The sequence below is a fragment of the Lepisosteus oculatus genome, chromosome 12 (genome assembly GCF_040954835.1).
Source record: "Lepisosteus oculatus isolate fLepOcu1 chromosome 12, fLepOcu1.hap2, whole genome shotgun sequence".
Taxonomy (NCBI): Eukaryota; Metazoa; Chordata; class Actinopteri; order Semionotiformes; family Lepisosteidae; genus Lepisosteus; species Lepisosteus oculatus.
In genome coordinates this window covers 19258767-19281536 of record NC_090707.1, presented here as the reverse complement: position 1 = coordinate 19281536, position 22770 = coordinate 19258767, and the positions used below count along the sequence as shown (strand labels likewise).

At 34.5% G+C, this 22770-nt stretch overlaps 1 protein-coding gene and 1 long non-coding RNA gene across 3 annotated transcripts in view; one reads left to right on the top strand and one right to left on the bottom strand.

Annotated features, from left to right (window-relative positions):
• The window catches only part of ccdc141 (coiled-coil domain containing 141), a 40466-nt gene extending 19823 nt beyond the window's left edge, over positions 1-20643 (bottom strand). For both annotated transcript variants that reach the window (XM_015359047.2, XM_015359048.2), the window contains exons 1-13: positions 20173-20643; positions 18896-19018; positions 13767-13958; positions 11461-11569; positions 10493-10746; positions 8873-8992; positions 6682-6876; positions 5272-5444; positions 4739-4880; positions 2997-3116; positions 2636-2827; positions 2056-2232; positions 1226-1405 (exon numbers count right to left, since the gene is read on the bottom strand). In XM_015359047.2, coding sequence (XP_015214533.2) covers positions 1226-1405; positions 2056-2232; positions 2636-2827; positions 2997-3116; positions 4739-4880; positions 5272-5444; positions 6682-6876; positions 8873-8992; positions 10493-10746; positions 11461-11569; positions 13767-13958; positions 18896-19018; positions 20173-20274 — 2079 coding nt within the window. In that variant the 5' untranslated portion in view covers positions 20275-20643. The remainder of the gene's footprint in view (positions 1-1225; positions 1406-2055; positions 2233-2635; positions 2828-2996; positions 3117-4738; positions 4881-5271; positions 5445-6681; positions 6877-8872; positions 8993-10492; positions 10747-11460; positions 11570-13766; positions 13959-18895; positions 19019-20172) is intronic.
• Positions 1267-21923, top strand: LOC138241981 (uncharacterized). Its single transcript, XR_011191248.1, has 3 exons — positions 1267-1313; positions 18762-18852; positions 21546-21923. It is a non-coding gene; the product is annotated as an uncharacterized lncRNA (long non-coding RNA).
• Positions 21924-22770: the final 847 nt, after the last annotated feature.

Below are 22770 nucleotides of genomic sequence, written 5' to 3'. Positions count from 1 at the left end.
TATTAACTGAAGTAAAGGGAGGTCTGTCATATTTTCTTTTCATATACTCTATTGAAAAGCCTAATAAGAAAGGTGACAAATGAGAGGAGTCAGTTTGTCCTGTCTAACCTGTCTGGCAAATAGTATCTAGTTGATCCAAGGATTTTATCCAGTCACTTTTTGAAAGAAGCCAGGATGTAGGTTTCAACATCAACGCTAGATAGTTTGTTACGTACAGTACAAACCACACTTTGAGTTAAGACGTGCCTCCTCTTCTTGGTTTTAAAAGCAGTTTCACATAGTCTCTACTTGTGTCCTGTCATTCATGTTTCACTGTTCATTCTGATTTAATACGCTGTGTCAATGTCTTTGAGGATTCTGAATACTGTGTCAATGTCTTTGAGGATTCTGATACTGTATATCAGGTGACCCCATGATCTTTTCTGTTTAAGACTTAAATGTCAGATTTTTAGTGTACAAATGTATCTAGTTGCTATTCTCAGGATTAATTCCAGAACAGCAATATTTTTTCTACAAAGCAGTAACCAAAATTGTACAATGTTGTAAATGCAGCACACTAATGTGTTATATGCTTTTATCTGGATCCTAAAATTTTGTCATTTTAATTACTTCTCCAAGACTGTAGAAGATATACTGTAAATGATATGTAAACATAAATACCTACAGGCTACCTCAAGTAGCCTCTTCTGGCACAGTGTTTACCTCAAAAGTTTTTACTACCAGCACAAAAAAATCTTTGCTCTTCACTAGATTATAAGTCATCTCCCAGGTGGAAATGATACATTTTATAATACAGCTAGCATTTAAGTATATGCACTTGTTTACCTTAACATTTGTTTTTACTTTTGATCATTTTTCCCTTTGGTTCTCCTTTGATCTTTCAGTGTAAATTCCTTTTCCATTTTCTTTGGAGTCTTCCCCTCATTTTTCATTCTAAATGTTTTGGGATTTCTTTGTGTATTGTAGCATCAAGATCAATGGTGTCCATTGTATTTAGGTACAGTATCATCTGTCACATCTGTTAAAATGGTGTTTACTATGGGAGCCTACGCCTTCTTTTGCACATTATTTCTTACTCCATGTATTATCTAAGATAAACATTAGTAGTTGGAATTGTAGAGTATATTGGAAGACTTTGTTCAATAATGTTGCAAAAATGATTAAATGATTGGGATGTTTTTTAAAAAAAGCAATTACTACTACAGAAAAAAATATATTTTCTTACCTTTTTAAGTTGTTCTTTAAATTTCTTCCACTGTTTTCTAACAGATTTCATCTGGTTAACGTGAAGCTGCCAAGTGGTCCACATATCTGTGAGTGCAACTTTCTTCTTATTCAGGTCCTCAACTGTGTTTTCCACAACAGTCATGGCTGTCCTGACATTTAGGTTCAGGCTCTCAGTGACCTACATATCGTTGAAAAACAGATGTATCAGGGGACCTCAAACTGTTTGCAGCAGTCAAAAAAAAATTAGAGAGTGTGAGCTTTACAGTGAGACAAGGTATCTGCAGAATGCATAGAAAGAATATTTTTAGTCTTGTGTCTTGTAAACCCTTTGAGGATATAATACAGTAAGTAAAGAATTGCTCTTGTGTTCTCGGTACTCTGTTAAATTATGATCCATTTCCCCTATGAATGATGGTTTCCAAAAATTACATATTAAACTCTGAAGAAAGGATTTGTGTATTGTCAATCATTGCATTTTCAGCAGCCTTAAGCAAATTATCCCAATAGTGAAGATCAATTAGTTCAACTATTTTTAGAAGTAAAATGTTTACATATATCAAAAATGTCTTTCCGTGCCACTATCTTGATTATATTGGTATGGATTTTATTGGGTATTATGTTTCAGCAAAGTTTCTTCATCTGATATTCATTTAAACAGAGAACAAATTATTTACCAATACACTGCCAATTCCTGTAAAACACACTTTTTATTTTCATCAGTAAAAATATATAAATTTACTGAGGATCTGGCCAAGAGGCTTACAAAATCATTCTATTCTATTTGAATAGATACCTTTTACCATTATTGTTGCAAATTATAATAGTTACCATTGCAGCTGAAGTCAGGAAATTGTTTCCCAAGTCCTGCATAGTAAGAAACCTCTCCAAAAGAGACTGCCACTTTGAGTCAGCTGTTTCCTTCACTGAATTACTGTCTTCATCATTGTTATCTTCAGTAGGCTTCAACTTGTAGTATTCTTGTAAACTTTGCATTTGCTCATCAATCTTTTCAAATGTGAAAGAACACAGTGTGAATAAAGTTATCACTATTTTACAAGGGTGGCTGTAATCAGTTAGCTTTCTTCTTATATTTATTTGTTGGCCATGTAATGCTTATCCCAGCCCTGTCACAGTGCTAAAAACCATCATCTTGTGGCAGCCTTCAACACGACTATTTTCTTCTACTCTGGCAAATGCTAAACATCTATAGATTATCACAACTCCCAAATGTGCTGCTAGATATTTCCTTTACCTGTTTCCATTTTTCTCTTATTTTTCAAAAGCATGGCAGCTATTGTATACTGCATCAGACTCAATGTTGTGACTAATCAGGTGCCAAGAGATTACATCAAAGCATGTTTGTAAGTTTAAATTTGTAATATTAAAATATGTTATGTAATAGCCTTACCTCTTCTGCAGATCTTAAGAATGTCACATAACTTTTCAAGTTTTCAGTTCGCGCACATATGTTTCTTGTGAGGGTTTTCAGCTCTTCCTTCAGTAAGCATGCTTTATTGGAAAGTTCTGTAACTTCTGAAGACTCATATATTTTGAGTTCCTTTATGATTTCTGCAATTACTTCCAACTCGTTTGCAACGCCCTTAGATGACAAATGCAAAAGAACCTGATTTTATATTGATCGTATAGAACCAAACCAGCATACCATGGCTTTTGTGCTCTTTCCAGAATATTCATCAGATAATTACTTATCACATAAAACACATATTAATGTACTTTTACAAATTTTACACATACAGTTTCAATTTTACCTGTGCCTGAGATGAAAATTCCAAGTGTTTGTTTAACACATCTTCAGATTCTGACAAGACTAACCCAGGTTCCAAGCTGCTGGAAAGATAACTGCTGCAGTTCTGTATCCACCCAGATACCTTTAGAAAGAATAATAATAATAATAATAATATTAATAATTGCTTACACTTATATATAGCGCTTTTCTGGACACTCCACTCAAAGTGCTTTACAGGTAATGGGGACTCCCCTCCACCACGACCAATGTGCAGGATTCACCTGGATGCATTTTTAAACTTTTTTGAAGAAAGTGGTTATGCAAAAATACATATAAAAAACTGTGCTGGAATCAGAATGTGTATTTTGCTGTTTTTATGTACTAAGTATTACATTTAGGGTGGCATGGTGGTGCAGTGGTTAGCATTGCTGCCTTGCAGTGCTGAGGCCCACAGTTCAGTTATGGACTAGTGGTTCTATCAGTACGGAGTTTGTATTTTCTCCCCATGTTTAAATGATTCTTCCAGATGCTCAGGTTTCCTCCCACAGTCCAAAAACATACTGGTAGGTTAACTAAATTCTGGAAAATATGCACTAGGTGTATGTCTGCATTTTGTCTGTATGTCTGCCCTGAGATCAACTGGTGTCCCATCCAGGGTGTACCCTTGCTTGCCAGAATAGGCTCTGGTTCCCCTGTGACCCTGAAGTAGAAGAAGCAGTTAGAAAATGGATGATTAGATTCAGGAAAAGACTGAACAAGAATGGGTTCATAGACAGACAGCCAGGAAGCAATCAGTGCTCTCTAAAAAGAATTAAGTAGCTTTTTTCAAGTCTCCAATGAACACCTGAACACATGATCCACTTGACAACTAGAAGAATATTCTCTGTACATAACAGACAAAACTTGAAATTGACCTCCAACCAAACATTCACCTTCACCAATGGAAGAACTTAATTCTGAATCAGTATCATGCTTTGAAGCTGCTTTGCTGCCACAGGATCTTGCCTTCATTGATGAAACCATGAATTCATTGGTATATTAGTAAAGTCTGGAAAAGAATGTCAGGCCATTTATTCCTCAGCTGAACCTGGCCGAAAGTGGTTATGCACAAAGAGAATGATTTTAACATACAAGAGGATCTCATTAAGAAATTTCACATTTCAAACTGGCCAAGTTAAAGCCTGGATTCAAACCAGCTTGAAGTATTATGGTAGGACTTAAAGTGAGCTGTTCATGCAAGAAAATGCACAAATGTCATGGTCTTGTAAGGAAGAATAGGCCAAAATTCCTTAAGAGTCAGAGACTGATGACCAGCTCCAGGATATGTCTATGAGGTAACTACTGGTCAAGGAGGTACTATCAGTTACTGAATCTTTTTGTGAACCATTTATTTTATTTATAGTTATTTAAACCCCAGCCTCACAGGCAAGGGAAGGAATTACAAAAAAACCTGAACCACCTAATGTACATATCATCCATAAAAGTACATTATGGATGTACATTATCATCAGCAATATCTCGAGCCGTCAATGTAATGAAAGGCTAAGTGCAAACCACGTTCTGGGCCTCTCCAGAAGCAAAATTGCATGTAAATATCCTCACCAAAAATGAGAAAAACAAATAACAGACTCTATCCAACTTTTTAGACTTCTCTGCAGTCACCTGTGCTAAGAATATTCTCTTGTCAAACACAGTGTTAAGTGAAACAGATAAAACATAACAATCAAGGAATGGGTACCATTATGAAAATGACAAATTATATACCTTATCTACAAGGTCTTCAAAAGATGTTATAAGCTGCTGCCTCTTTGATGTGAGTTCTTTGTGAGCATAGCACTGACCACTGAGCTGTTCCACTCTCTCCTGGATATATCCCATCATCTTCTTAACTCCATTGACTTGTATGCTGCAGACAGCATTGTGAGGCAGAAGAAATGAATTAAACATAATTGTATATTTATATATAAACATTGTGTTGTATTTAGGCCTAGGATTTGTAAATCTTAGAACAACTTTAACAAGTAGTGGTAGCTCAATTCTGCAAACAGCGGTTAAATTATTTTTATAAATTATCATAATTTCATGCCATTTTCTGGCAACATACAGTATATTGTTTTCCTTGTTAAAAATGCCAATTATTTTAAAGATAAGCAAAACTGTCAAACTAGAGTGATTGTCCTTATAAATTATAAGAAACTATGAGATTAACATTTCCTTATTATTTAAAATGTAATACAGTATACATTCTTTAGGACTTTTGCACTTAAAAAATGCAACATAATCGATTCAATACACACCTTTGTAAACTGGTTTTGTTCAGAAAGACGTGTCCCCTTTGTAGAGCTTCAGCTGCAGTTTCTTTAATATTTCTTTGCAGTTCTTCATGCTTCTTGGCTAACTCAGGCAAGCTCAGACACCGTGATTTTAGACCCTTTATGTGACTCTCAATGTTCCCGAGGACTTCAAAAGCCTATTAGGTTTGAAAAGAACAGAATTTAATATGGTAAAAGGGATATTTTATATACAGAAACACAAATGAAATATGAAATATAATAAATATTTAAGATGTATTTACCTTTAAACCTTAATTTAACATCCTCAGTCTGACGATTTTAAAATTTTGTGTTAAAGTATTTTGTTGGGGCTTTGTTGAAGAGATGTTGAAAGTAAATTTTGCTGTTTATGGATTTTGCCTTTATTTCTATAGGGATCTCTCACCATTCAAATTAAATTAAAGTCATGGAAAATATTTTAAAATGCATTCAGTTTCTCAAGTTAACTCTAAAACAATCACATTTAACTTATCTTGTTTTTATCGCAACAATGCACAATGGTCTATGCCTCCCCTAATTTCGGCAGCGAGTGACTTACAAGCCACGAGTGGTTTCAATACCCTTTCCAACAGTGTGTAGTAGATAAAGAGTCAGAACTTGCAATTAACAATGTTCTGGAAAGCAGCTTAATATCTGTCACATTGAGGGCCCAACATTTTTTGCTTTCTCTGTACATTAGACTCATAGCTCTACAAAAAAGTCATTTTAAAGAGTAGATAATTGTAATTTGATTTACCTCATTAGTGATAAAAAGTAAAAATATATTTTACTGTTATTTCTGTTATATTTATTTATTTGCTTTTTCCACTGAAAGTACAGAATTACAGTTTACATACTATATACAGTATATACAAATTTCAAATATATACATATTTCAGGGGATAGTCTATGATGTGGAATTGATTCCATTGATCTGCAATAATGAAGAGATATTGCTCAATATTCAAAAGGGCTCAAATACAAAATGACAGAGATCTATTAAAAGACCAAGACTCGGCTTCATCTTAAGGAAATTATTTATAATTCACTGTGATTAATCACATCAGATAACCATCCACAGCTATTATAAAACGTTTGTCTATTTAAGTAGTGCTTTAATGTCTAATTACACCAGATGGCAGTGTTTTCATAACACATGCAAAACAGAAACGTACTTATTCCAAGGTGACAAAGCAACATATTAAGAATATTTGAAAATGTAATTATAAAGGACAAATGGACAAAGGGCAATTCAAAAATTTCGAATTGTATATTCTGAAATGTAGTTAAATTGAATTTTGAAATATTGAAATATACTCTCTTTTTAGTAAAACAAAAATTCACACATTCTTGGATGGGTACCTTGATCAACTGAAAGAGCAGAGGAATGCCTACCTTATTGGCACTGATAAAAAAAGCATTGGTTTCCTGTAGGCGTGCCCACCTTTCCTTCATTAGGTGCCAGAATTCTTCATGAAGTGCTTTAAGTTTTTGATTTCGATGCATCACAAACTCCTTTTCTGTATAGCTTTCTGCCATGAGAATTTCAGAGGCTTGTGCTATCAGCTTCACAACAGATGAACTCCAATCCTGGGTAAAGCAAAATCATTTTAGTGGTGATAATACCTGAAGATGAAGGGAATTAAGCATTATTATTGTTGTTTCTTATCCATGTTGACTAGCTGAACAATTTAGAATTCCTAGAGGGCCTAATGGTTTCTGTTTTTGTTCCAACCTGAGTAGTCAATCAAACCTAATTATTTTCTTAGTTAGACATATAAATGACACTTCTAAAGGTGCTTTAAAAGTACTAAAGTACTCTCATCTGTACAACACCTCAGAAACAGGTAAGAGGTATAACTATTAAATAATTAGGCCAACTACAGTATGTAACTGAGAGCTCAAGAAGAACAAAAAGTCAGAAGACAAAAAGCCCAACAGGAATTGTCACCTCACCTGTAAACTTCTGTTTCAGAATTCTTTTATCAGCCATGTTCAAGTGGGATAATGACTGCTCTTTTCAAAACCTTACTGGTTTAGACCAGAGGTTCTCGAACCCTGTCCTGGAGGGATATAGTCTTGTAGATGTTCATTACAGAAAAACATTTAAAAATCTAATTGAACTAGTTATCATCGTTTTCTAAGCTTTTCAGGTGCTTTCTCTTTATAAAGTGATACTAAGTCTGTAAGAATGCAGAAAACATAGAAAATTACAAAGATTTATAAGAATTTAAATAATAGTTTTTAGGCAATTATTTAAATGGAGTTCTGTGTAGTGAGTTTAACACTTTAAGGTATCTCAAAGCTTTTGCCATGCATGCCCTAGCAACAGAACCTTTAACCACACAATAACATATGGATAGTGAACACAGCATTCAAATTTCAAAAGTACCGTACCAAACAAAATAAGTGTATATTCAAGGTTAATTGCTGATTTCAATTAATCCTGTAATGGTAAATTAAAAATTAAAACTCCAGTGCACATGAAAACAAGAATACTACTGTTAACACCATTTGTTTACTGTTAATTGACATATATAAACTCTTCTGAAGTGTATTATTTTAACTGGAATCCAGGATTCCTTAACTCATACTCTTTTCATGTTAGTTTGAGAAACAAAAACGTGATGAAGTGCATTTCTAGACATTTTAATCAGATTTTGTTATCCTTTTCATTTATCATCTAATGCCAGAACCATTTTCTGAACCAGAATATTTTAATATCTCTATTATCATAAAATCATCATAAAAATTAGGGATCATCATATGCAAAGCCTAAAGTCATGAATCCATTTGCTTTAGCCATTTGGGTAGATGTTATGTTAATTATGGGATATTATGCTAGTACATTTGCTTTTGAATACCAAGATACAGAAGAGCCTTAATTCAGCAGAACACGTTAATGAGGAGAATTTATTCAACACCAGCATGCAAAGATTGAAAAATAGATGAAAGTAGAGCATCTGAGAACTCAAGTGAACATGACAAGCATGTCACAGAAGCCTGGACTTAAATCCACCAAGGAGAAAGTGAAGTGCTAATTATATGCAAGTGCAAAGGAAAATGAACACTCCCAATGGGACATAATTAAAGATTCCAGTTTACAATTTCAGAGTCCTGTCTGTATAATTCTGGGAATTACTAAGCAAGACCTTTCTTCATCAATATTTTCAAAATGCTTTGCTTTCCATATTACAACCTTTAAAATATGGGAATGATAATAAACCTAGATACCAGTACTCATACAACTCATAAATAAACTATGTTAATATATTTAACTTGTTTACAAATTGAAATCCTAAAGATGTTTAAACAAATTGCTTTCCAGTCACAAAATCAAAATGAATTAAGAAATTAAATATATAGAAGTGTAGTTTATGATTTGAGTGTCATCTTTCAGACATAAAATACTTATTATTAATGAAACAAACAAGAAACTTTAAACATTCTCTACTTCTGTTTCCATCTGGGCCTCACTTACCTGATTTACTCCATGTCTGGTTTTAAAACTACTAAATTTAAAACATTCAAGACTACTAAATCTCATCAATGTGAAGAGTGCTTCCCGGCATGGCAGACATCTTACCTTAGCTTTTAATTCAAATTCTCTGTATTCCTGAAGCAAATCTTCATTTTCTGACAGTGTTGAACCCAGCTGATCTCTTTCTAAGTATTCTTCAGCATTTTCCTTGAACCACTGAGTAACCTACAATTTTTTTGTAAATACACATTTTTTATTTTATAACAGAATTGTTATAACTGAGGCCTCAAACACCTTACCAACTGTTTATTTATACAGACTGTACAAGTAGTCCTTCTTGGATTTTAACATAAATTAAAGTGATTGCTCATGACTAATTCATGTGAAATAAGGGAAATAAAATTAATAAAAGCGGAATATCATGTACTTTTTTACCAAGTATTCTTTATGTGTGTAAGTCTTTAATTCCAAAGCAATTATTAGTGCAAATTGTTAACTGGTAAATTAATTAATCACACATATATGGGTCAATGCAATTTCAAATACATGCATTTATTCAACATTATAAATTGATAAAAAGCTAAAATATTCTAAATAATATTGCAGCACAGTAATATAATTAACTTTAAAGTATATGGTTTCTTTCACAGGTGCTAAAGTCCAGCAGCTTTTTAAAAAAACATTGTGAAGAATTTGGCTAGAGCAGTGCAAGTCTACATAAAGGCATACAGGAAATCTTACTTTCCCAGAATCACAAGTTATTGTGTAGGACAGGTCAAACCAATATTCAGTACTATCCTGACATTGACAAACTGAACATGGCACAATCTGCTGCTTTAAAACCTCTTATAATTACTTATTATAAATGGTTGTTTTTGTTGTTTTAAAACAGACTGTCGTACAAACCGAAGATTTACTATGTCTAACAAAAACAGTACTATCCTTGCTGTTTCTTATTTGATAAAATGGAGATTTCAATTCATAGTTCAGAAACAATATTAACAATATTACTTAATATTAACGGCAAAATGTTGCCACTGCCTCCATATTCAGTGACAAGGTAAAGACATTTCTGTAATTGTTTCTGTAATCAGCTTTTGTGCATAAAAACGTATTGCATGCATAAAAATGTTTGCCAGTGTAATCCAGCACTTTAAATAACTTAATACAGTGTATAAAGTACATTTCTGTGACTATGAATGTACTTTAGACAAGTTTATACAACATGCTTATGTTTTGGTGAGAGTGTACTTGATAGTGGCCGCAGTTCCATTACCTAATTCACCGTGGCCTTTGGATTGTTCAAGGAGCCACACTCAAGTAGTCTTCTTTACTTTAACATGTTTAATCTATAATAATATAAATGACTAAAAAATCTCTTTGGAATGTATGAATCTTAGCAAAGCAGCTTCGTCATAGTAGCATCACACTTTCGGAGTATAATACCTTCCAACAGTTGAAATTAATTTGAGTTGCAAAGGCATGTGTGATGAGATATGTGTGCTATTCAAAAGGTAAGTTTTATTTAATTACGATTCAAGACAAACTGATATTTACTGATGTAAATATCAATATATTAGGTATATTAGCAAGCACAACACTAAATAAAAAAGATTTCTTCCTATTTTTTACATGCAAAACTTCTTTTAAAAGCATTTTAATGATCATGATGTTTTCTTATCTGCATCTCAAGGAAATTTTAGTACTACACACTTTTCGACTTACTTCCTGTTCCTGTTGGTCCCAGTGACAGATGTGCAGAATTTGCTCCAGATCAAGGCGCTGCCGTTTCATCTGCTCCCCCACCTGCCTTCTCCTGTCCTGAAGCATTTCCATCAGACTTTCCACCTTCAGACAGCTGCTACAAGCCCCATTACACAAATCGTGGTTTATCACTGCTTCATCCACTTTAAAATTTCTTATGAAGTCCAGAAGCTCTTGACTTTTGTTTAGAAGGGCCATTGATTTTTCTAAGAGAACTGTAAGAAATGTATATGAACAAAATCCAGATCTGTCAGAAAGAATAATAATTATATAATAATAATTATCAAGCCATCAGAAAACAAAAGTAATTAAGAATAAAATCTATTTACTTAAAAACAAAAGAAACATGGTTGTTTTTTTAATTATTTGGTGAGCTAAAATGGAAGAACAGCATTTATTATGAGACAAAAGCAAAAAGAGGTGAAAATCTAAATGAACCGAATAGTGGAAAGTAACTTTCTTACATTATGATCAAGCATCTAACAACTTACCCTCTATAAATCCTTGAAACACACCAACCTCAGACAACCCAGGCCTAGACCTATAAATCTTATGCTGGACTGACTGCTTTCAGTTTGCTTATAATCCAATGTTGCACTGTCAATATAATGTGCTGAAGATTCAATCCATTACTCCTCTACACTGTCAATATAAAGCTAAGTGCACTGCCATTTGTTTCTAATGGATATTGCTATTTTATCTATCCCATGAATGTAATGCCCGAGAGACACCCAAACACCTTTTAAGTCAACATAAGAAAATTGTAGTTGGAGGAAAAGGGGGTTTGAAAGTAATAATATTTTGAGCTACAAATATTAGAGACTCCACCATACTTCTGCAAGGAAATGACTATTCTCATGGGGCATTTTAAAGGTCTGCAGATGATTTATTGAAGGTTTATGAAGAGACCACTCATACAGGTTACTTGCCCTTTTTTATGCAATTCTGTTTCTGCAGAAGCTCTTTCAAGCACTCAGGTTTGTGAAACTCCTTGGCGTGATAATGGAAATCTTCAGCTTCATCTATTTTTATAGCAAACTGCACCAAAATAAAAGACAAAATGGATCAATGAATAGGTAATTATAATACAGAGACCATTTCCACAAAATATCTGTAAACTCTGTGTAGGATGTTTGTGCTTGGTATTTTCCTGTTGAGACCGTCAGTGAAACATTATGCATCACATTATCAAAAACAGCTTTTCTCTCAGGATACAATATTTTCTGATCCAGCATTAATACCTAACTATTAGAGTACACAGACAGAAACACAGCATTTACTAAATATGTTTTACAAAAAGAGTAGAGCAATATCTCAAATGTGTCAAATGGTTTTAAAAAAGGTTTCAAATTTTAGGCTTGCTAGTAGTTATACAGTAGATGGAGCAAGTGCTGAATATTTCAGATACTTTAAATGTTCCTGTCTGTATCAACCATTGTTTAAATAAAAGTGTACTTTTTTGTGATGGCAAAATGTTGAATATGTTTAAACAATAATGTTAATTCTTCATGAACACTGCATTTAATCTGACATGATTAGTAAAATGCTGCTTAATTGTAAGACTAAACCTGAAAAAGCAATGCATTTTTTAAATTAAACGCTAATTATCTAACATCAACTCCAGCAGACTCATTCAAGCGGGTGTTTGTTGTGACACCAAAAAAACACCTGCTTCCAGGGCCTTTGATGCTCTTCATTATTAACATTTCATCAAATCTCCATCAGCATGAAACATTTCAGAGGCTTCTGCATAACATGTTGGAGGTGGAACACTTGAACCTGGATGGATAAAGCCAAGGGCAATTGCATTCATTTACTCTTCCATTTGTCTCATTTCTGCTTTGTTGTTTATACCTGTGAAAGGATATGATTTTCTTGTACTGTATGTTAAATTGAAGCAGAAAAGCGGCTTTCAGCAGCACACCATCAATGAAAACGAGCCTTCTTTATTGTAATAGCTCTGCAAAATTAGGTTCCTTTCTGCTGGAGAGATTAGCAAAGACAACATTCAGAGTTGTTCTCCAGAAGTCAGAGGTGTCTAAATATAATATACACCGTTTAATGCTAAGCTCATGCAAAAGTTTTGGTGCACTTCAAATTGATGATTTCACATGAAGAAGAAAGATAATGAACCATGTTTCAATAGAACACCCATAAAACAGCTTAAGAATACTGCTGACTGTGTACTAAGTAAGCATATATGAAAACCAAGACAAGAGATAAACATATTAAGTATTAGAAAACGTGAGTGCACGTATTCTGTTTTAATTTACAGTAATTCTAAATACTACTCTGGTTCATCACTTTGGCTCATTAAATGAGCTTCAATCTTTTCCAATTCCAAACCACTTTTTAATCAATTCCAGGTAGCAGCTGTCAATAAACTATTCTACATTTGCCTACTGCAAATGAAATACATTATTTCATCAATGGTCATTCTGCAGCCAACAGTAAGCACAATCCAGATCCTACTGACAACATTTAAGGTTGATAAGTTTCTTCTTTAAATCTCAGGCATAGGTCATGTGGGAGCCGGAGCCTTTGTCTGTAAGCAACAGGTGCAAGACAGAATACTCCCTGAAAGGGTCTCCAGGCTATCGCAGGGCACACCCAGGCACAGACACGAACACTAACACCAGGTCATATTTTCCCAGAAGTCAATTAACCTACCAGTATGTTTTTGGACTGTAGGAGGAAACTAGAGCACCTGGAGGAATCCCATGTGAACATAAGGAGAACACACAAACTCCATACAGATAGCATTCCAGGAATTGAAAACAGGGCCCCAGCACCGCAAGGCTACAATGCTAATCTAATCGAATTGACATATTAGTTGAGCAGACTGCACAAATTTCCACCTCATCAACATCACTTTCATACTTAGAATTTGACTTTCAGCATCATAGAAAATTGATCATGGATCCATGGAAGTAAAAGACTTAATATAAAAGACTGCAAGAACACACAAATATCTCTTAAATAAGAAACAAATACAGAAGAAATTATACAGTAGCACCATGGATTATGCAGCATTGGGGCTCTGGGAATGGAGGGTTGTATTAAAGTCCTGATGTTGCTCTGGTACCTTTGAGCAATGTATTTCCTGCAAATTACTCTAGTCAATACCCTGATGGGTCACCAGATAATCTGTTCTCAATTGACTTATCTGACAGAATAAAAAATGCCTTTTTTCAGAACATAGGAATAACAAGCAAGAAAACAAAAAAGTGCTCACCTCCAAGGCCTTGTCAAAGAATTCTGAGGCCAGATACAAGAGTGCTCTCCTCTTTTCCAAGTGGTCAATCAGAGCCTTCCAAGCTTCACTTAACGTTTTTGCCATGGCACCATATACATCTTTCTCATCTTCATTACCTTCTGCTATCTTGTCAGCTTCCTCCAGCAAGCTCCACACACCAGTTTCATGTTTCTAACAAAAAAATATGCTTGAGCCATAAAATAGGCCTTTGCTTTTAAACAACAAAAGGGAGGAGGAAAATTAAGAAACTCCTTCCAATACTACATACGGAAAAGTTTTTTTAAAGGTGTTGAAATCTACAGCTAAAGTCCTCAAATTTAATTTTAAATTTTGTATTTAGTTTAGATAACTTGAGAATTAATATCAAAATTCAAAGTTAAACATAAATTAAGGATTAATATTGATGAAAAAAAACAATAAAATAACATTTAAAGAATATTTTTTTAAATTAATGAATATTTTTTATTACTAATTAACTGAGAAATACAACATTCTTCATAATTTTATTTGATATGATAAAACAAATGTTAAGTTTGAAAAGAAACATATTTATACCAGATTTAATTTGCTGTTTTTACATTCAGGTAATATATGATAATTAATATCTACATACATTTGATTAATTACAGGCAATGTATACATTCGTTTTTCAAATCAACATTATTTTGTTGAAACCTATAATGATTAGACCGAGCACTGCTATACATTATTGAGGTTGCATGTCAGCAAAAGCAGCAGTGAAGAAATAAAATTTCACTCCCATAGTTCAATACTTTGTAGATCCTACTATTGGTGCCAGATTTTTTTAGAATTTCACCAGTTTTGCAAAGTGGGATGATGTACATTTTGCACATTCTTACTGGCAAAATTCCTCCATTTCTGTCAATTTCTTGTGAACTTTTGATGGACTGCAATCTTCAAGTCTTGCCATAAAATTTCTATTAGATTCCAGCCAGAACTTTTCACTGGTTCACTCAAGGACATTAACTCTCTTCTTGTCAAACCAATCTAGTCTGACTTTAGTATTGTGTTTCAGTTCATTGTCTGGCTAAAATGTAACTTTTTAAAACGAAACCCTAGTTCTAGATTCTTGAGTGATTATAAAAGGCTGTTCTCTAGGATTCACCAGCACTTTGCACAGTCATCATTCAAGCCCAGGTCATTCTCATCACTTATCCCTACTGATGAGAAACATCTCCATAACATGATTCTTCCACCACCATTCTTGACAGTTAAGATGATATGTTGTGTTGAATAGGTGATGCACTGTGTTGCTCATGTTCTCTAAGTAACTATTTGCTTTTAGAACAGATGTTACATTTTTGTCTTAGAACATACTGTAAAACCCTCTAATACATGTCTGAAGCATATCCTATAAAAGGTTCAGATTAACTATTTTTCAGTAATGACTTAATTCTTGCCATTTGCCCATAAAAGCCAAGATAAAGGAATAAGTAATTTCTCCTGATCTGTGCTATTCATCAATGACTTGCTTCAAAACCATGGTCTTGATGTTTGATTTGTCATATCACTATGTGAGTTGTGGCTTGTAATTTCATATTTGTGGGTATTTATAGATGCATTTACTCTGAACTATTCTTTGCACTGGAACAGATGAAGGTTTACCATAGCAAAGAAACATTTATAGATGCATTTACTCTGAACTATTCTTTGCAATGGAACAGATTAAGGTTTACCATAGCAAAGAAATGCAATACATTAGTACATAATACATTATATGCATTAGTCTTGTAAATACAGTGCCCTCCAGAATTATTGGCACCCTTGGTAAAGATGGTAAAGATGAGCAAAAAAGGCTATGAAAAAATGTATTTGTTGTTTATCAGCTTGGTCTTACACTGAAAACATGAGAGAAATTTAACCTTTCAGTGAGGTAAAATTATTAAAAGAAAAAAAATCCTTATAAAAAATATAAAAATTTTCCTCAAAAACACAGGTGTCACAATTATTGGCACCCCTAAAAATTTCTAGGAACAAAATCTAATTGACATATATTCCCATTCATATTTTACTTTTTTTAAGCACACCTGAGTCTTTAGGTACTCTTAAGTGGTCATTGATGACTTCCTGTTTCACTGGGGTATAAAATATGAGGTGACATGTAGGCCAAACACCCTTAGTCATCCATCAGAGAATACAAAAATGAAATGAGACAAAAGGTTGTTGACCTTCATAAATCAGGCAATGGCTATAAAAAATAGCTTGACACCTGCAAATACCCATCTCCACTATTAGGGCAATAATTAAGAAGTTTCAAACAACTGGCGCTGTTGTGAACCTGCCTGGAAGAAGACGCAAGTGTATTTTGCCCCCACGCACAGTGAGGAAGGTGGTTCGAGCGTCAAAACGTTCTCCAAGGATCACAGTTGGAAAGTACAGGAGTTGGTTGCATCCTGGGGTCACCAATTCTCCAAAACTACAATTAGATGTCACCTGCATGTCAACAAACTATTTGGAAGGCTTGCCAGAAGAAAGCCTCTGCTGTCGACAAACCACAAACGTAAACGCCTGGAGTTCGCTAAACAACACTTGAACTTTGATTGGAACCGGGTCAGATGAAACAGAAATAAAGCTTTTTGGCAACAAACACCAGAGGTGGGTTTGGCATAAAAAGAGTCAAGGTCAAGCAGTAAAGAATCTAATCCCTACTGTGAAGTATGGTGGTGGATCTGTGACGTTGTTGGGCTGTTTTTCTTCCAAAGGCCCTGGGAATCTTGTTAGGATACATGGCATCATGGACTCCATCAAATACCAGGAGATTTTAGATCAAAACTCGGCTCCCTCTGCCAGGAGGCTAAGACTGGTCCTGGTTGGATCTTCCAGCAGGACAATGATCCCAAGCATACCTCCAAATCCACACAGAAATGGTTCACTAACCACAGAATCAAGCTTTTGCAGTAGCCATCCCAGTCCCCTGACCTAACCTAAACCCCATTGAAAACTTGTGGGGTGAGCTGAAGAAGAGAGTCCACAAGCGAAGACTAAGGATCTGGAGAGATTCTGTATGGAGGAATGGTCTCAGGTCCCTTTATACTGTATGTGTTCTCCCATCTCATCCAGCATTAAAAGAGAAGACTCAGTGCTGTTATCTTGGCAAAGGAAGTGTCACAAAGTACTAAATGCAGGGGTGACAATAATTGTGACACCTGTGTTTTTGAGAAAAATTGTTATATTTAAGGATTTTTTTTTCTTTGAATAATTTTACCTCACTGAAAGCTTAGATTTCTCTCATATTTTCAGTGTAAGATCAAGCTTACACTGATTTGCTCATCTTTACCAAGGGTGCCAATAATTCTGTATATTTTAAATAAAGTATTTATTTATTATTTATTACTTTCAGCATGTACAGATCTATCAGTTTAGAGCATATAGTGAAAATAGTCCAATTTGAACATTTTGGTCCAACTGAAGTCCAGTTTAAAAGTGGCATAATTGCAAGCTTAGATGGCAAAAATGTGAAAACTTTGCACGGGGGTGAATAATTTTGTAGGGCACTGTGTATGTCTTCCGTGATTACTGGAAGAGCACACAAGGTGGGAAGCATTTATACAGGTTAGTCAAATGAGAAATGTATTTCTTTTTTAAGCTGTGCTTAGAAACTCCCCTAAAAACGCATGCTGGCTTCTCATCATTCTACTTCTAATTTTGTCATTTTAAAAATATGTATAAAAAAAGCTACAATATCTCTTCAGGTAGTCATTGATTCTTATGAACCTTAAAGCTAATTTTAAAACTGGTAACTGCTATCGCTGTTTTTAAACAGCTTGCAGATTCTGGCAGAAGACAGAAGCAAAAGAAAGTACGTTTTTACATGCAAACATTTGCATATTCTCATGCACATAATAAAATATCTTATTCAAATTAAGTGAAGCATGTTATAGTGTACTAAAATTCAAAATATTACATTTACACAAGCTGCACATTCAGCTTCAAATATGCTTAAGGCTACTAGTAACACAAACCATCTGTTTTTAAATGCTTTCATATAAAAAACAGACACCATTAAGAAAAATGTTAAACTGGGACTGGAAACGACATAAAACACAAGCTATTGCTTTGCCTGAAATCTTAGGGAATCTTAACAATGTTGTTTAAAGTGGTTCTGCTTTAGATTATGTCATATAAGTCATGTCATTAGAACACGCAGCTTAGCACAGAGAGTCAATATACTGAGCTACGGCAGTATATACCAGAGCCAGTGACCTAGTCAGGACGCTAAATCAATATTCAAAATTATGCGTAAGCAACATGTCGAGAAAACAAATTATTTCAGGCAATGAGATAATAAGGAAAGAATAAGGAAAACAATGTACTGAAACAGCATCCATTATCTCAAAAGTCACTCTGCACACATTCAGTTTTATACCCAAATAATACAGAACTGGATATACTGTATCATTTAAAAGGAAATACATTGATCAAGCAGAGGATGGAAATCCTAAATGGATTTTGAAAATTAGCATGGCTTATTATGCTTACAACTAGTATTAGAACAGTTCCAGAAAACATCTATTAGAAACTGAAAATATTTACAATACAATACTAATTGCCATGAACCTCAAAAAACTCATTCTCATTAAGAATCTGCACATACTGTTTGATGATTCATTCAATTACAGAATTTCTTCAGTTACTTGCAGTTTCAGACTGGGAGCAATTTCCAACATAGCTACAGAGATTGAAAACATTGTTTTCATTCTGTGCAGCTGCTGAATGGATGTCTTTTCCAGCAGAGCACTGGATGACTCGGCAACACTCAGTAAAGAAAACTATGACGTTAACTGGTAATTAAATTGAGAAAAGAAGCTAAAAAAGAGATTGTTGTGGGGAAAAAAATAATGGGATCTGAACAGAAAAAATGTTTTTGAATCGGAACAAATACAAATTATCCCTTCAAGGCAACTGCAGAACTGTCTACACCAACAGATTGAGGCAATAAAATATGTTTTCCAGGTGAAATACTGCACTGAATTAAGAAGAGATGATTCCCTGCTGATGCAGCACAGTGAAGTACAAAGAGTACTGCCTTAACTGACTTGACAAAGTATGTTCCTTTTATTGACCTTTTCTTATTATCTAATTAGTACCTTGAGTTTTGTCATCAGTAGCTCATGTTCTGTAAGTAGCTTCTTGGTCTCATCTTGATTGCTTCCAATTTCCAGCAGACTTGGTTCTGATTCCGCTATCTGAATTTGCACCAATGATCCACTCTGCAACACAATATATAAGAGGATCAAAAACAGATAAACATCAGGCAGACATGGGTTGCAGCAATACACCTGCAAATAAGTATTCTATTTTTTATCTTTACTAAAACCTATTAACATTAAGCCAGACATTTACTGGTGAATTAGGTCTATTATACTGTAAATAGATACCCAGGGTGTCTTGCTAATGTAAACAGGCCAGATATCAAATGTTTAACAATGTGACATCTGATTATAGTTATGACATTCCAAAATCAAGCTTCACAATTTCACTAGAGCTGAAGTTTAATGAGCTTTAAAACGAAGCACATGGTACAGAAACAACTATCTAGTTTCCAATGTGGTATCAGGATAAACACCAGGGCAGTGCTAGGAAGGATAGCTCCAATTACATAGCATAAGTGAAAACAAGCAATTTTCTCTGTATACGATGTGCCCCAGGATTTCTATTTTCCACGTGTGTTGCCCTTTTAATCACCACATGCTTCAGATTGCAGCATGTGCTGCATAGCAACTGACATTAAAGGGGCCACAAAATACCACATTCTCTATGTCCCTATGCAGCCTGCCAAACAGCACACAAAACAAGTTTACAAGAGCAACCACCCTCACATACCTGGAAATTACTTTAGCATTTCATTTTATTTTTAAAAATATACCACTCAAGTGAATTGTTTTTAAGGTTATTTGCTTCTTGGTTTGTTTTAAAAAGCACTACAGAAAACTCAATGAGAGAAATTTGTTTGTGCCTTAATTGATTGGATAAACACAGAGCTCTATTGATCACTGAGAATGTCACAGAAAAAAAACAATGTACACGCATAACGTCATCGACTAGAGCTAAACTTTATTTTAATTTGGCAACTGCAATCTGAGGAAATCAATTCAATTTGATGATGCAGGCGGCTCACTGTCCATTAGAAGTACACTGATCATACATCATGTTATACAGCATTTCGGAAGAATCAACCGTGTTCCTGAAATGTATTAGAATTGGTAATATTTACGGTTTAACTTGATTTTGAAATGAGGTTCATGTAAATGCATGTATCAGTTATTACTTATGTAATAATGACTATATAGAAATTAAAACATAAAGATCTGAAACACAAAAGAAGTGACTAAAAGTTTTAAAGTGTCAGTACAAAAACAAATACCTTTAATATTGCTATAATTATCCTTGAATCTCCAGCCTGAACTGCAACTGTACTGACGGTTGTTGTGGAAGTCTGACCTCCATAATAACCTTCATTAGACATTGTCTCCTTTCCTTAGCCTTCATACACCTTCAACACCACAGAAGTTGAACAAAAAGGTCCTGACAGCAGCCAGTGAAGTCTGCAATCCTGGGTCCTCTCTCTGAATTCCGTTCGCAGATATTTTGCTGAAGTCAAGCAGCTTGATGTCATTTGCAAGTCCACCTTCTTTACACTATCTGTGACATCACCACCTTTTGGTCTTCTACACACAGCTGTATTCCAGTTCCGTGTTAAGACCCTGTAAACTGTTGCAGGAGTGTTACACAAGACACCACCAGTAAAATTCAGTCCCCACTGAGTTGCTGGCTTGAATGAATATACTACAGCAAACACAGACTGGAAGTTGACAGAGTAGAGAACAGTGAGTTAAAAATAGAAATATCCACCAGGATTATCGCTGTGCAGGCCATTTGACACACCCCTAGTTTGGTAGCACTGATCTGCACGCTCTCTCTCCCTCCATCTCCCACATATTGTCCGACCCCGGTCACACTAGAATGGTTTCTTGCCCACTTTCAAAAACTTTAAACTGCAAATGCAAATGCTGAATTGAAAAATAAACAATTTTTGTTTGTACGGAACTCATACAAATCTCCAGAGACACAGTTAAAGTCATCACAGCCAAACACCCTAAATGGTGTTTTATCCACAGTGTGGATCAATGCCTGTGCAAAAGGTTCAGGGAATTTCTCAGTGACTACATATAGATGTTTTCATGGAAACCAAAATATACACAGAATTGTTTTGCCATTACATCATCTAAAAAAAAAGTTTCTATACTTCTTTTAAAAGTTAATTTTGCCTAAACTTGAATTCCTTTGGGTTGGTTTTATTTCCAGTCCAATTCCATAAAGCAGTTTAAAATATCTCCTTGGGGTATATGCCAGCAAGTTAAACATAAAAAGACTATTGTTCTAAGGAGACCCAACTACACATCACAGATTTCAGCACAATGGAAGGAAGAGATTTGGGTAAAGATTTACTGGCATGGGAAACAAGAGAGAAGTCAAACATCCTGAAACCCTTTTTTTTACAAAACAGATATATGCACTTCTAGGTTATAGCAGAAATTAATTGACTGCTTGATTAATACAAGTGTGTTCATTACACAGCATAACGTCTGTGTAACTTACAGGTATCAAACTGTATATATTTCAGTTGTCCTGGACACTTGTCTTATTTTTTTTAATAAACTGTTGAAAGTAAAAGATAAAAAAAATCTAAAAACAATTGTATATCTATGGGTAAATGCAGCATTCCAATTTCTGCAGGAGCTAGAGCTACATCAGTGAAGAATGGGAACAGCTCTCATAACAACTTGTACACTACTTGTGTCAGTGTCAGCAGACATATGTGGTAAGGTCATGTTTTTACATGAGAACCAGATTTTTAAAAACTCTGCGTGTCAAGTAAATACGGAAGACAGATACAGACTGACAGATACCACTGCTGAAAAGTCATAAAACTGCATTGCTTGCTGGGTTATTTTTAGCATACTGAATTTTGGACATGCATTTTTCTTTTCTTGATAGCTCAGATGTTAACTGTAGAGAGGGTTTTATAGATGTAAGCTGCAACAGCACATCACAGCTTTGTAATTTGCAGTGCATGAAGATTTAATGGCTATTGTGTACTGTGAGATGATTTTACATTGAGGAAAAAGGTTTTAAACTAAAAAGAATTATGTTCTGGGCTCAGTGTGCAAATAATTATTTAGTAAAGTTATTTCCTCAATAAGGAATGCAAAATGTATTGATATTGAACCCTGTTAAGGTTAGGGAAACATTTTTATGTCATTGAATCGATTCTAAACTTATACTTTTGGCACAGTTAGAACAATATATTAAAATATATAAAAGGCTACAAATGTAGAGGCAATTAGGCCTATCTAGCATTTTTAGTGGCTAAATGGTACAAGGCCTTCATCCAACAATTTGTTGAAAGAAACCACTGTATTACCTTCAACAAAATGCTTGTACCAGACCCCACAACCTTTTTTGTAAAAAAAAATGTACCACTGGCTTTCAGTTTTAAAAGGATGTTCATGATTTGTTGTTGATTCTGAAGGAGTCCCTTAGTTTGAATTTGTCAAAGCCTTCGAGAACTTTGAATATTCAAATTTTGTGGCCTTGTAGTTGTCTTTTTTCAGGAAATTCCTCTATGCAAAAGAATGCATTTGCTTGCTCTTCTTTGGATACCAGAGTGGCAATATATTTGTTGTAGCTTGATGACCAGAATTTTACACCATATTCTAAATGAGAGTTGTATAATTGTAACACAGCACCCTTTTATTTAAAAAACTTTTAATTATAGGTCCTAATATTGTTTGCCCTTTTTTTGGTTCCCACATTGTCTAGAACACCAGAATTAAGTCAACATGAACTATATTTTTCTTAAACTGCAACTTATCCAGCTCCAACATTCTTATTTTGTTTAGTATATTGACTTCCATGTAAAAAACTTGACTGCATTAAATGCCATCCACCTTCCAAAATG